Genomic DNA, 15,777 nt, shown 5'->3' on the forward strand with positions numbered 1-15,777 from the left:
AGTCATGCCCAGTGAAGACATAAATCTTTGAAAAGAACTCGCAAACACACTTTCATGTAAAAATAGAACAGCCCGGCTCTGTCATGTTTAGCACAATTTACTCTAACAGGAGAAAATAATCCATTTGTTCAGGGTCTATTTTCAGCTGTGGTGGGATGTGAAACCCACTCAGAATAAACTTCAGCGTCCATGTTCCGCACCATAAACAAACATGTCCGCCGTTGATGTGGTTTTAATAGTTTTTTGGACAACAAGTGAAGCTCCCGTTTCAGACTTTGGCAGCCTGGACAGCACTTGCTCGTCAGATCAGTTCTCTGTTGGATTTGGCCCCTTCATTGTGTTAACTGAAAAGAAAGACATTTAATATCACCAAGCCTTGTTGGAGCGTCCAGCAAAACTTATCCTCAAACAAATAGCTTGTTATTGTTGTTTGTGTTTTCATTGTGTGCGTGTGTGTGTGTGTGTTTGTGTGCGTATGTGATTGTTCCCTCTAGCGATGGAGAGTCACGGCGAGTGTGAGATCAAGGTGCAGCTGAACTGCAGCCACTGTCAGACGCAGAGCTGCAAACGTGATGAAGACACTCACCTCATCCTCTGCCTCTGCGACGAAGACGAGGTCCTGGCCAGCGACAATGTCACGTGTGTCGGTACTGTAGGTGGGTAATTGTACCTGCCCCTTAACAGACATAAAAACTAAAAATACATAGTGCACTCACAAATTTAAACAAGAGGATACAAGAGACAGTGGATGGAACATCTAATCGTAACCCATTTTATAACTAGAATGTCACTCAGCCCCCTTATTTATTATAAATTCCTTAGATCCAGATTTTTATTTTTGATCTGCACTAAATTTCACACACTCATAGATATCTGTTCCCATCACATGCCTGAATGTTTTTCCATCTAGACCCATTCATTATTCTTTTAGAAATCAATGTAAAGATGTTGAAAAACACAATATCTCACAATGTTAAAGAAAGTGAAAAAAAGTTCCCTGATCCGCCCCCTGATCCGGATCCGCATCCGGGTTCTTCCCTGATCCGTACCTCATCCTTCCATTAAGTTTCATGAAAATTCGTCCAGTGGTTTCGGTTTAATCCTGCTTACAAACAACCGACAGGGGTGAAAACACATCGTCCTTGGTGGAGTTAAAAATGCATTGACACTGAGATAGCTTGTCTGATTCGAACACTTCTCAAAGTAAAATAATCAACACTCCTCATCTCTCTCTCCTCCAGCAGCTCCTCAGGGTCCAGCTCCGCAGGGCCAGATGTCGACGCTGCTGATCCTGGCGGTCGTGGTCTCCACCATCGCGAGTGGCATCGCGCTGATCTGCGCCAGCGTCATCCTCAGTAAGAGACTCCTGCAGCTCTGTGTGCAGTCGGTGCCCACCACCTTCCACCGGCTGTGAGCACAGCTGGACACGCAGAAACAGGAACACCTCTGATGAAGTGTCGGTTCGAAGTGTCCCCTGGCTGTGTGCCGAGTTAGGGAAGGTGTGGGGCGGACTTTTAGGATGCTGGCACAAAGTGAAGCGAGCACATATGAACACTTTGATTAGAAGCACTTGTTTCACTCTGGCTGTGTGTAAAAGGCTAAAGATTGTGAAACCAGATTATACTGCAGATGAGAAGTGAGATTAAGGGGGTGATTTGCATTTAAGGAAGAAATTATATTTTGCATTTAGTCCCTACAGGAGAACGACTGCTCTAATGGAAGCATGAAACAGTAAAGCTGTGCTGTAAACTGATCTCAACGAATGACTTTAAAGCTAGGGTTGGTAATCCTGGACAAGCTCGCGACACCAGGCTGCACTTTGCAACCGATACATCCCACCCCCTCCAATCAGAGACGTGCACCCTGAGATCAGTTTGCGGTAAATGTCGGATGTTAGGATTCAGACAAACCTGGAAAATCGGAAATCATATAAACGATAATGAAGAAAGCTAGAAACCAGAGAGGTGTGATAAAAGATTCAGACTCATTGAGAAGCATCTCTCTGAACTCATGGGCATTGACCTTCTATGAGAAGAGTCTTGTATATAGCAGAAAGACTTCAGCTGGGATACAGCTAAGTGCTTTTTACACAGAGCACTGTGAGCTACGAGCACCTGCACCTGAACAAAGAACTGAATATATAGGATTTGCTTTGTCGGTTGCAGGGTTTGGTTCATCTGACACGATGGGACTGACATGATGTAAAATGCTTTGCTGATGATTCTTGCACATGTAAACCGCTTCCAATGGGAATAATTAGGGAACCTGACAATTAACAGCAGGATTAACACTCTAGGAAAGAAAAAAGAGTGAGGGATAAAGAGACAGGTATAATATTTGAATTCTAACATTAACGTTTGTTGCATTTGTATTTAACTTAGTTTTAAGAGCTGCTATGCGATATTTACTGTTAAATGTGGACTTATATTGTAATCCTTGTGTTGTGGACCACAGACACTTTATATAGAAACGTTTTCTTCTGCAGTATTAACAATAACATATGCAGTCATTCCATATAGGACAGTGAGGGATTAAACAGCTAGTTATACTCTTTTTGCACCTTTGTCACCTTGCGAGGAAGGGATTCCTTGACACGTTAATCCTTCACCGAGCGCGGTTAGAATATAGCAGCTTCTCTTTCTCTCCGTCTGTCCTCTCCTTAAACTCTCCAACAGGCCTGAATATTAAGAGAAGTTCAACCGTGGAAGACGTTATTTGATTTTTTTCCCGCTTTCGTGCTTTCTTTTCCCCAAAGTTGGTTTTTCGGTGGATCTAAACTTTGTGTTAAGGGCCTCCGGAGGAATCCACACAACTTCGACTTCCCGCCGGAAAATATGTCACATTTCATGCTGTTTGCGCTCGAAGGCAGGACTGAAAAGAAAAATCAGGCGCAACGAGGGCAGTTACATAAAATAGACCTCCTGTGAGGGAAGTGAGATGAAGTAAAGCTGATGGATTAAAGGAACAATATGGAGTTGTTTTTTCTTATCAGCGATTCTTAAGATCTCATCAAGCTCGAAGGAAATGAAATGGCATCGATCAAATAATCCACTGCACCACTGTCATTTCACTCGATATGAAGACGTCCTCGTGACCAAGCGTGGTACGACAGGATATTGGCATTGGTTGTGCATGTGTGTGAAATGCACAATTGTTTTTCTTTTCAGCTGTACAAGCAGCAGAATGTGATGAGGAGATGTAATATGATGGTTCTTATGTAAAAGTGGAGCTCTGCGCTTTCAGGAGATGAGAGGTTTGGGGAAATGGTCGACAATGTTGTTGCAACAGAAACAGGTTTTAGAAGAATGGAAAATGCAGTTAAGAGGGCGGCCTGGTGAAGGTTACGGTCAGCCAGGTCCGCAGAGATTAGTCATCAGATAAATGCTCTTAACTGAACAGAGAAAAACTGAAAACAAGAGATTTTAGAGTGTTTGTTTTGGGTCAGGTTCAGCTAAACATGTAGTTTCTCTGTCTAATTAGATGAGGTTTTTTCAGACATGACCTGTGCACGTGGTCCACAGGACCTGTGGACCACGTGCACAACAAAGCAAAAGATTTACTCCACAGACGCATTCACAACGGCACAAAACCCTCCACATTATTCAGACAAGAGACACTTGCGTTCATTCGTGCACCTTCTACGCAGAAAGTGCTGAGAATCTACAGAGTTCAATGCATGTCTGATAGTAGCTATAATAATGACAAGATGGTTGCAGTGGTGTGTAACTGCATGAATGTGCTCTGTATTAATCAGACAAACTGGGCACAACAAACAGGAGCAAACCTCTTTTTGAATGAAAAATGGATGAAGTATTAGTGATTTCTAACTAACTGCATTGTGTGTAAGTCTTTGCATTTGCAAGTGAATAAATCAAGTACTAAAACAAAGGGCGACGAAGTGTGTGAGACATTTGCTTTGCTTTTTAAGAAGGAAGATGTTTTTTATCAGGAGGGGTTTTAAAAAAGGCAGCAAGACACACTCTCACAGAAACACATACACACACATGCACTTCCAGCTTAACGGTGTCTCTTCACCTAAGCTCTCCCCCATGCAGGGAGGTAGTCTGTTCCCTGGGCGTCCCATCTCCTCCACCCCCTCCTCCTCCTCCTCCTCCTCCTCCTCCTCCTCATCCCCTCTTCATCCCCCCTCATCCCCTCCTATTCCCGACCCCCCTGAGTCCCTAGCACCTGCACCGGGCGATGGCTCGACGGCACCTCTTACCTGCACGCAACACCCCCTCCCTGGCAGACTACCAACCTGCATCGGGGCTGTCTCCGCGGCGGGTGAGTCCAAACTCACTGGCACAGACAGTGTAGGAGCAGTAAAGAAGGAGAGGACATCGCACACGCATCCCACAAAACTTCTTCTTTAAAAGGGGACTCCACCGATTTTACACATTTCGTTTTTTCTTCGAAAACCATGAATTATTCGCTGAGAAAAAAATACATCTCGAAAAAATGCTTTAGTTCAGAATGTTAAAGAAGGTGAAAAGAAAATCTTGAATCTGCCTGCTGATGCGGATCCACACCAAAATTGAATGGGTCTCTCTCTGACTCATACTGCATCCTTCCTTTTGTGGAAATTGTCTCAGGAGTGTATCCTAAATGCTAAATACTCGATTAACAAAACATAACCTTCTTGGCTCAGGTAAAAAAAAGAGGAGTAAAGTATCTTGTGGCTCCAGTCTGAAATCTCTGTCTCAAGTGATGTCACTTGAAGCAACATTGGTTGGGGCTCAGGAAGTCTCAAAAACAATCTAGTGGGGGGGGCAGTGAGAACGAGGTGAGGTAGGCCTGGTCACACATAGGCAGATGCATCAATGGAGAACCTTCGTCTCCTGGTTCACGTCCAATCTGTGCGAGTGAAGAAGTGAATCAAATATTTGCTTCCTGTGGGGAGGCAGGTCACAGTGTGGCTCCGGGTGGAGTTCAACTTCGGTGAACTTTAACATTTGATATTCGCTTCTCATTCGTATTTGTGTGACCTCTATAGACGGCTCGAGGCTCGCAACTGAAGGTTACATTAGCAAATACCAAAACGAGGTTACAGCTGTCATTGCATTGTGGGTAGTTTCAGATCAGTCAGCAGAATGCAGGGAAATGAAAATCGTTTCTAACTCTTTATTAGGAGTCTGGCAATCTTATAATTGGGTGGAGTCCTTTTTTTAAAAAACAAAATCAATGCCTGAGAATTAAAAGTCTCACTTTTATCTTAAACTGTTTTTCCACTGGCCACAGAACAGCATGAATCACTGAGATGCGGCTTGACCCCTCCTTGTGTTACCGCTCCTATCTTTAGCAGATTGTCAGGAGGTTGCTTCTAGCACCTCACATACAAAGTGTGGGGTCCTGGTGACAGTCAGGGTTCTGATTTCTTTTCATTAGTAAAACTACCGTGTTTGTCCCTGTGTCTCATCTCTGTCTGCAGTGTGGTACCGCAGAAAGAACGACCTTCACGCAGTGAGGGGGCGTCTGCAGAGTCCGGAGTACAAGCTGAGCAAGATCCGCTCGTCCACCATCATGACGGACTACAACCCCAACTACTGTTTTGCGGGGAAGGCTGCGTCACTCAGTGAACTGAAGGAAGTGCCGCGCAAAAACATCACGCTGCTCCGGTAGGACAAGAAGGACACAATGTCAAAGACTGTCAGTGCATAGAGTTCTTATCATCTAATCAACGCTTTTCCATTGATTTTTATTGTTTTCAGAGCTCTCGGTCATGGTGCATTTGGTGAAGTCTATGAAGGACAAGTTCTGGGGATGAGCAGTGACAACAGTCCAATGCAGGTGGCCATAAAGGTAAGATCATGCTCTGTGAGCACCTCACTAGCTGTTATAATACAGCAACAACATCCTACTGCACTGATCTTGCTCCTCAGAATCAAAGGAATATAACATTTGAATTAGCAGGTTTTTACTGCATCTGTCTGTCTGTCTGCCTGTGGCTCACATATCTCAAGAACGGACTTCACACTTGACATGTGTATAGTTCAGGGCTGAAAAGAGTGCAGTGTTGACTTTGGTGCAATTTGTAAACACGATACGTTTCATTCTAATAATACTGAATAAACAGACATCCAGACGCTCTGTAGCAGCCGCGGCTGGGACTCATCAACGTGATGTTGTCGATCACAACAACAGCAGCAATGATCCTCCAGTTCAGGGCTCTGTGTTCTGAGACAAGATCTATGTGCAGCAGCAGTGGCACAGCTTCAGGGTTCTGTGGACTGAGTGCAGTCGTCTCACTTCACACCTACAGTTTCAGAAGGAAAGCTGCGACCAGCGCAAACACAGGCCAAACAAACTGCCCATTTCAAACAGGCAGGTTTAGAACAGGCACCGCATTCGTTTTTATATGAAGACGATGCATGCTGCAAAATCATCAACACTCCTCAGACTGACCGTGCACTCGGAACACTTTAATAACTTGACTCGACTTGTAAAGAAGAAAAAGTTGAGTGATCTCCACGTGGGTTTGCCTGATTATCTGACGTCTTCTGATTAGGCTTTTCTATGTGTGGGGTTTCTCTTTCTCTGCTCCAGCTTCATAAGACACACAGCTTAGGTTCATCTCTGATGCTAAATTGCCCATACATGTGTGAATGCAATACGCTGATGACCTGTCTCTACCCTGCCTCCCGGCCAATGTCAACTGTTGGCTCCAGCCACCCCCCCCATGACCTCAAAGTATGAGCGTTATAGATAATGGATGCACATGTTTCCTCTGGACAATAAGACACAGTCTCTCGTGCTCTCTGCTCCACAGACTCTTCCAGAAATCTGCTCTGAACAAGATGAAATGGATTTCCTGATGGAGGCGCTTATAATGAGGTACTTCACACTGCAGTGGATCACACGATGAGTCAACCATTCGGAAATGAGACCGCCGTTAAAATGTGGCACACGTACTGGCCTCTCACGCAACTAACTGGTGTCATTGAAAGATAAATGGGGACAGTTGGTTAAAGTCTAAAGGACAAAGATGTGATCTGAGGAAAGTTACTGATACTCATTTATCTCACTTTGAAACCCGGGTGATGTTAATTGTTTAATGTGTGTAATTATTCTCATTCGTAAACATCTGTTGGGGATTTTTGTGTCATAAGAGATGATGTTGCTCAAAGAGACTCTGAATTTAGATCAGATCACACATGATCACTCAAATCAAACACAATGCAGAAGTTATTTAATGACTAAATATACAGCAGGCACAAAACATCTTTGAGTTGTTATACCTATTAAACCCCGACAAGGACAGCTTTGTTAGTCTTAGAGGCACAACAATGACCCTGGTGCGAAGGCATTCAAATTTTCCAGGTTATCCGTCCCTTCATCACATTCTTGTGAACACGATATCTACAGAATGCCTTGAGGGAATTTCTCCAAATTTGGTACAAATATTAACTTGGACTCACAGATGAACTGATTAGATTTTGGTAGCCAAAGATCAAAGGTCAAGGTCACAGTGGCCTCACAAATTATGTTTATGTTTTTGATATCTTAAGATCAGCTTAAGGAAGTGTCTTCATATATAGAACAAACATTCCCTTAGACTCAAAGATGAACTGATTACATTTGGGTGCCTGGAGGTCTAAAGGTCAAGGTCACAGTGACCTCATGTTTCTGTGAATGTGACATATCAGAACTGCCCATAGGGAATGTCACTACATCTGGTCCAATTTTGGAAAGTCAACTTTGTTTTTTTTTGCATGAGAGCATATCTTGTTTTATACACACAACTGCAGTCATGTTAATCCAAGTGTTGTTCACTGTTGTCCATGCAGCAAGTTCAGCCATGAAAACATTGTGCGCTGCATCGGCGTCAGCCTCAACATCTTGCCTCGCTTCATCCTGCTGGAGCTGATGACCGGAGGAGACATGAAGAGTTTTCTGAGACAGAACAGGCCGCGAGCTGTACGTCTCTACCGTATCTTTCTGTGCATGTACATGTGTGTATCTGGGGTGTGTTGTACATTAAATCGAACTGTGCTGTGTCCAGGGCCAGACCTCTTCTCTCACTATGCGGGAGCTGCTGCGGATCGCCAAAGACATCGCCTGTGGCTGTCGCTACCTGGAGGAGAACCACTTTATTCACAGGTTTTTATTCACATGCCATTATAACTGCTGAGAGCTCAGAGAGAGAGAGAGAGAGAGAGAGAGAGAGAGAGAGAGAGAGAGAGAGAGAGAGAGAGAGAGTGTGTGTGTGTGTGTGTTTGCATGCGCATGTCTATCTGGTTCAGTAGCATCGTTGTATTCAAAGGGTTGTTTTAGGGTTACGACTTTGATTTAGGTTTAGGGTTAGAATAAGGTTTAGGTTAGGGTTAGGCATTTAGTTGTCATGGTTAACAGGCCCGGATCTAGACTGCTGCCAGAATGATGGGAAGAAACATGATTTCCTGTGTTTTTCAGAGACATTGCTGCCAGAAACTGCCTGCTTACGTACCCTGGACCGGACCGAGTGGCTAAAATTGGAGACTTTGGCATGGCACGGGATATTTACAGGTCTGTACAATGAATCCGCACCTTTTGAAGTCCTCAAAGCAAAGCATGGTGGATGATTTAAGATGATGTGTCTCAGGGGAGCCAGAGTCAAGGCAGCATTTGGTTGATGTGGTAAATGTCGGACCAGTTCAAGGAGATCTATTTTCCCCCATGGGACCAGTCTCTCATATGTACTAAGACTTTGTGTCCTTGTCGTACTTACCTTCTCTTGTATAAATGGACATTTCCACATCTGACAGTGCTTTTCCTCTTCTAGAGCAAGCTATTACAGGAAAGGGGGTCGTGCCATGCTGCCAGTTAAATGGATGCCACCGGAGGCCTTTATGGAGGGAATCTTCACCTGCAAGACGGATACATGGTATAAACATGCAACATATGATATAAACACATGATATCTACAGGGAGGATCCAGATTAAATACACAGAAAAAGAGGATGTGGTCTCAATTTAAAGTGGATACAGTTTAAATATTTTATGCCTCCACCATTCACTTGGACTGAAGGATGACCTGAATAGAATTTGCAATCAAAGGTCGGGGTTACTGTGACCTAACATAACTCGTTTTTTGCCTTGTGAACGTGAAGATAATGCTTTCAAATTTGTTCAAATTGTATTTTCAAATGTTCTCTTATGCTGTGTCAGAAATCAACCACTCACTCACTATTCCCTACTTTACTACATAGTGACTTCTATATTGAGAACTATATAGTCAGCTCATCTGGGAAAGAAAAGAAATGCTTGCAGACACTGCTTGGTGCATTTTCTGGATTATGACGTACAACAACAACAACATCGTCAGCCAGTTGAAAATCCCTTCAGTAATTTTTAAATATTAATTTCAGTACTTGTCATGATGCATTATGACCAGTTGTCACTTGGACTCAAAGATTAACTGATTTGATTTCAGTAGTTAAAGGTCAAAGGTAACTGTCACCTCATATCTGCAAAAACCCATATTTATACTGACACTGCACTAATAAGAGGAGGCATACAACCTAAGGGCGGTACTTCTAGTGTGGTGTAAGACCTTTTAATAAAGAATGCATTATTCATAACTGGCATAAATTTGAAGCCTTTCATAAAAGATGAATAATATTACATCATTCAAGCATCCTCATCACATGCGCTTATTGAAAATAATTTCATCTTTCTACGTTGTTTCTCTTGTGTGTGGTAGAAAGTTTCCCAGCTCTTAATTCCAGCTAATTTAGAAGCCTTCTTGTAGTCCTGCTGAAGAGATTTTTCACAAATCAAATCATTTTACTTCTAAACAAAGACCTACAGCAAGTTCAGCATCTAAAGAGCCGTATACCGAGTGGAAATCTTCACAAGACAGAGAGGCATCAGTATTCAAACACAGAGCCAGCTGAGCAGTGTCCAAACCAGACCACTTCTCTATACACGTCAGTAAGACGTCAGAAATTCAAACCAAACACGGCAAAACACGTCAGAAATTCAGAAACAATCAAACTTTTCCTTTAGAAAACGGAAAGAAGGGTTTGTTTTCAGATAAACTCCACAAACAGTCTGAAGTTAATAGTTTCAATCAGAATTTGAATGCGGGGACATTGGGCAGCGCTGTCAAACACAGTGGTGGAATTGTGCAGAGGATCAGCTTTGCTTTGACCACAAAAAAGTATCGCTGAACTCAGCAGAGGGACACTATTGCTTCAAGCTGTTTGGAAGAGCAATGGTTTTCATCCGCAACCAATGAAAAAAACAAGTGCAAGCTTGTGCGGCTTCCCATCCATTTACCAGAGCTCAACCCGAGGGAACAACACTGGAGAAATGCGTCACATCACACTTCACCGTCTGCGAGGTTCAAACACAGTGCCAGAAAATATAAGAACTCATAAACAAGTGTTCACAATGGAAATTCTTTAGATTCAATTTATGCTCAAGTAAATATAAATGGTTTTGTTTATGTTTATTATCTAATCTATTCCAAGCAATGTAATTGAACTAAAAGACAATTTGTTTTCTATTAGCGTTTTCTGTTTTGCTGATTCAGAAACTTCCAGGAAGTGCAATCAGACTGCACATGATACAAATACCAGGCTGTAATTGTTGATCAGAAAGAAGTGGGACTCTGTAACACTGTGACACTGTAATTACAACAAACATTAATTTTGTCAAGAGGAAGACCACACTAACGATGATGACCATGGACCTTTGTAGTTTGATGCAGATGTGGTGAATTCTAGCTTCGGCCAAGATGAGACGACATCTCCAGTTGTTTGTGTTGTACTGAGTATTTATATGCTGGTGTTAACTGAAGCCCATGAAAGCAGGAAATGTTTGGCATGTCCCCCCTCTCGATTATCTGTCAGTGATCGAGACCAGTCAGTTGTTGATCTGTGTCTCCCCCTGCAGGTCATTTGGAGTGCTGCTGTGGGAGATCCTCTCCCTGGGCTACATGCCCTATCCTTGTAAAACCAACCAGGAGGTGCTAGAGTTTGTCACCAGCGGAGGGAGAATGGATCCTCCCAAAGGTTGTCCAGGGCCTGTGTGAGTACCGACAGCAAATACATCAAACTGCTCCAGCCTGGATTTAAATTCTAAGCAGAGCAGAGAACTGAAATCGCTTTAGTTCGACTTGAGCTGCATGGATTTGCAATTCTTCACAGTGGCAGGCAGAGATTTCTCAGTGTAAATGTTTCATTAAATCCCTGCAAATTAAAAAAAAAACCTTAGTTTGTGGAGTCAAAATTTGAGTGGACTTCACTTTAGAGACAAAACTATGAAAAGTTAGGAAAACTCCAAATTTCTGTTTACTGCACTAGATTTGTGAGGCCAACTTAATCAACTGCAGTTGTACCAACTAATTATCTTTTGTTCTGATGTTTATCTTTGATAATTATTAACAATTTGAGTTAGAAAGACTTGCATGTATTAACCAGTATATTTCATATGTGGATGTGAAGCTTGTCACTCACAATTAAAAATTATGTTTTCAAAATGAAATTTTAATTGTTAATGCTAAATGGATTGCATCTATGTAGAGCTGTATCCTATTGTCCACTCAAAGTGTTCCACAGTACAAGTCACAGTCACACAACGCTTCTATTCACATGTCAGGGACAATTAAAGGCCCAATGTCTTGCCCAATGACACTTCAGCAGACTGGACGAGCAGGGGAACACACTCTGGTTAATGGATGTCCCGCTCTACCTTGTGAGCCTCAGCCACCTTAATGTGATGTGATTACTGCAGAGTCTCTATACTACAGTATATTCAAGCCAAACACTCACACTTAGGACGTCATATTTCCCTTGAGGATTTGGGATTAAGTTGGGATCTCAACTCCGCTCAGGATAAAAGCTTGTGAAATATACAACTTCAGAAAAACTGCGAGACTTATTTTTTTAGCCAAAAGTCTTAAGAGATGACAGCACTGAATCCCTTTCATCGACCACCTTTGATATGGAAATGTCTGAAGTTTTCTTTGCTTCTCTTCTCTCTCCAAAGTGATGACTACGTGGGGACACGGACATTTATTATTATATTACCACAGAACCATTTGTCCAACTGTATTACATTTACAATGCAGTCTATATAACATACATATTAACAATATGTGGGTTTTGTGGGTTTCTGTGCAGCTATCGGATCATGACCCAGTGTTGGCAGCACTGTCCCGAACACCGACCAAACTTTTCAACTATCCTGGAGAGAATCAACTACTGCACTCAGGTATCATGGTCTTTATATCACATTAACTCAATAAATAATTATATTATAATTCATTTTTCAAATAGATTTTTTTCTTCCCTATTTATTTTCTTCTTATTTTCCTGCCTTGTAATTTCACAAATGTTGATTCTTATCATTTTCATTTCATGACATTTTCTTTATCAGGACCCAGATGTGATCAACACACCCCTGCCAGTGGAATATGGCCCCAACACAGACGATGATGGCCGCACAGTAATCCGTCCCTCTGACCTCACCTCCAGCAGCCTCACACCGCTCCTCGTGTCCCACCCTGTTATCCAGGATACCGCCTCCCAGCTGGGGCTCTCCTCTCTGGGCCTAGGCCCGACTCCCCTTCCTCCACAGCCCACCAAACCTCGTCTACTCCTCCAGAGAATCCAACCTGTCCACCAGGAGGTGACATCATACCGGGAGGCGCTGCAGCCGTCCTGGGCTGAGCCTGTTCCTGCCCCTGGTTTGTCCGCAGCAGCAGCAGCAGGAAGCCACTGGCTCCACCCTGAGCCTCCGCACCACCAACCTTGTTCCAGGAACAGCTCCTCTTCAGGGAGCCAGAGGCTGAAGAACAAGACCAAGAACCTGTGGAACCCCACATACAGCTCCTGGGTTTTGGAAAACTTCAGAGGGAAGAAAACACTGGCTCATACTCAGTCCATGCCACTCTCCAGTGCCACGTCCACCAACACCTCCTGCAACCCAGCTTTAGAGAGCAACGAGGCTGAGTGCGACAGCACCAGCAGCTCCCACCTCAGCCCTTCCAGCCTCTGCACTTCCTCAACTTCATCCCCCTCTTGCCAGCCCCAAGTTGCCCAGAGTTCATCCTCAAATAAGACCCCAGCAGGTGGGACCGTGAAAGCTGGCATGGACCTGGCTAAGCTCCAGAGTTTCCCCTGTGGTAATGTCAACTATGCCTATGACGAGCAAAGCTATGAGGCAGAGAGCCTGCCCCTGGTTATACCCAAAGCCTCAGAAGCCGTCACAAACACCAGCTCTGCCCCGAGTGTCTCCTCAGGGACCAGCCTGGGACTGACGTTTAGCCTCCACACCCCCTCCTCTTGTGCGCCCAAACTGCTGCTGAAGCGTCACGCCAGCTATGGCCACGAGGACGTGAGGAGACACACCAAAGCGGAGAAACCCACACGTGACCGTGACTCAGGGTTTTCTCTGTCCGAAGACCTCAGCGTTACCCCAATCTGAGAAACGGTTCACAATAACAGGGATCTGGATTTGTATTAAGCTAAAATTTCACCAGGAGCCCCCTCTCTCATGCACTAAAAGTAAAGCTCTGGATTTCTGGAACAGAAAGCATGACCACGAGGACTCGGCCACAGACACCACAGCAAATCCTCAGAGCTCCTGGAATGCTGGAAAACACACTCGAACCCTTACACACACACAAACACTCAACTGCACTGTGATACTTAGAGCCAGTGCCTGACTTTTTTTCCTTTGCCTCCGATACACTGGTAGCTGAACACTGAAGCTCAAACACTGGATGACACACAGACCTGCACTCTCTCAACGTTGTTGGTGAAGACTGTTGTAGTCAGACTCCTGTGTTTTTATTTGCTATATTCTTTGTCACAACAGCTTTGGCAACAGTATATGTTACAGTATTGTGAACAATTTGTTGTATTCAGATGTACAGGAACAAAAACAAGCCAAAAAACACATTTGCCATTTGGGAGGGGATCGTTTTCATCTCAGCAGATCAAATTAGACATAGCTTTTGTAGAATAGGAAGTATGGAGTTATGATTTTGTTGCATTTTTATTTTCATTAATGCGTACAGGAAGTTGTAGTGCTAGTAACGAGAATCTGATTTGCTTTCATCCCAAATAATGTGAAGACAGATGATCCCAAAGCTACTGCAATAACATGTTTCCTGAAATTGTCAGTTTTGTCAACAAACTTGTGCCTGGAGGTGAATTCATGATCTTTGAAAACAAAGCTGTTGACACAATGTCCACTTCCGAGGTGTTTTCAAAGCTGTTGGCCTCATCTCTTGGACTTCCTGTTAAGATCAGTTTGCTCAGTTGTCATGGAGATGGTTGAGTTTGTTTTCATGTTGCCCGAGATTGGAATTTTAGTAATGTGATTATAGACGTTCGTGGAATGAGATTGTTGACCTACATGGCCTCCTTTATCTTTGTCTGACTACTTTGTGGAACATTTTGATGCCTTCCTGATCGATGCTGTGAGCGACGCTGGCTTGGCCCTCACAGCATGCTGTCGTGGCCTGTTTCCTTCTTTCATTCAGTCTCATGGGTCGTGTTGGTGAGAAGATCGTGTCAGTACTGTAAATATGAAGTTACAACCAGCAGCCACTTTGCTAAGCTAGCGACTGGAAACAGGGGTAACCAGGGAAGAAAATACCTACCAGCAACTTTTTAAGACACATTAATTTGCACGTTACACATTTGTTTCAATCTCTAAAAAAACAAAATTAAAAACAAGCTTTACAGGCTAGCAGGCCAGGCTAGCGGTTTCCCCCTGTTTTCGGTCTTTGTGCTAAGCTAAGCTAACTGAACGCTGGCTATAGGGGAACCAGTTAACAAGAGGAAATGAATGTAATCAGTTATTAAATACCTACCAGCACCTGTTTAAGACGCATTATTTAAGACATTATACATTTTTTCATTCTGTACAAAAAGGAAATTAAAAAGAAGTTGAGCGTCTAAAACCTCACGATTTTACACAACTAAAATAAACATGGTGTAACATGTTTACTCGTGAGTTTTACAGGCTAGCAGGCAACTGGTAGCTGTTTCCACGTGGAGCTATTTCTTGAGGGCAGTGAATGGTTTGTGGTAAATTGCCGATGACCTATATATATTTTTTTCAAAAACTACATCAATCTTGATTATTTTGATTTTGATTAGATTTTTGTTCTTGTATTGACGTTTCATAAATGTACCAACATATAGAATTTGATGATGACCATGCAGCTGTGAAAATATTGCTATCGCTATTTTTGTACTCACTTCCTTACACTGGACTAACCTGTTGCATTTGTAGCTATTTTGTTCATTGATTTGACATTTGTATTCATTTATTGTTTGTGATGAATCTGTACCCGTAGTTAATCACTGCCATTCTGAACACGACACTGCATCTGCTGGTGCGGTTGTTTTACTCAGCAGGGGGAGGTGTTCAGTCCTGAAATACCAAACATGCTGCTGCAGGTATCTCAGTCTCTGTTCTGTATTTATATTTTCAGGTTATTCTTATTTAGTCGATTTATTAAGTTGTACTCTAGTATGTGTCTTTGTTTTGAGCTTAAACATGTTGATAGTATATTTTTTAAAACGTTGAATGAATGGTTACATTTACAGTATATAAGGGTTTCATTAGCTTATAGAATGTGTTTTTTTTTATGTTCAGGCTTGCTGATATTAATGAATTGTTATCGCAGTTGCTCAATGGTCCACTTGAAAATAACATATTCAGAAATGTTCACTTACCTGGCTGCCATCGATTTCCTAACCGTATATTTGGTTTATTATTTAGTGAGAAATTTCAGCAACAACAACATATATTGATTTCAGTGGAATTTATTTTACA

At 42.9% G+C, this 15,777-nt stretch overlaps 1 protein-coding gene across 2 annotated transcripts in view; it reads left to right on the top strand.

Moving 5' to 3' along the window:
* The window catches only part of ltk (leukocyte receptor tyrosine kinase), a 56,612-nt gene extending 41,642 nt beyond the window's left edge, over nt 1–14,970 (top strand). Inside the window, exons 18-29 of one of the 2 annotated variants that reach the window (XM_034576131.1) lie at nt 495–656; nt 1,245–1,355; nt 5,429–5,615; nt 5,709–5,799; nt 6,767–6,831; nt 7,785–7,914; nt 8,000–8,097; nt 8,410–8,502; nt 8,759–8,860; nt 10,876–11,010; nt 12,105–12,195; nt 12,361–14,970. In XM_034576131.1, the coding sequence (XP_034432022.1) occupies nt 495–656; nt 1,245–1,355; nt 5,429–5,615; nt 5,709–5,799; nt 6,767–6,831; nt 7,785–7,914; nt 8,000–8,097; nt 8,410–8,502; nt 8,759–8,860; nt 10,876–11,010; nt 12,105–12,195; nt 12,361–13,410 (2,315 nt within the window). In that variant the 3' untranslated portion in view covers nt 13,411–14,970. Of the gene's footprint in view, nt 1–494; nt 657–1,241; nt 1,356–5,428; nt 5,616–5,708; nt 5,800–6,766; nt 6,832–7,784; nt 7,915–7,999; nt 8,098–8,409; nt 8,503–8,758; nt 8,861–10,875; nt 11,011–12,104; nt 12,196–12,360 lie in introns of both variants that reach the window. The other variant, XM_034576129.1, reaches the window with a different exon arrangement.
* Nucleotides 14,971–15,777: the final 807 nt, after the last annotated feature.

Source organism: Hippoglossus hippoglossus, chromosome 22 (assembly GCF_009819705.1).
Source record: "Hippoglossus hippoglossus isolate fHipHip1 chromosome 22, fHipHip1.pri, whole genome shotgun sequence".
Classification (NCBI taxonomy): Eukaryota; Metazoa; Chordata; class Actinopteri; order Pleuronectiformes; family Pleuronectidae; genus Hippoglossus; species Hippoglossus hippoglossus.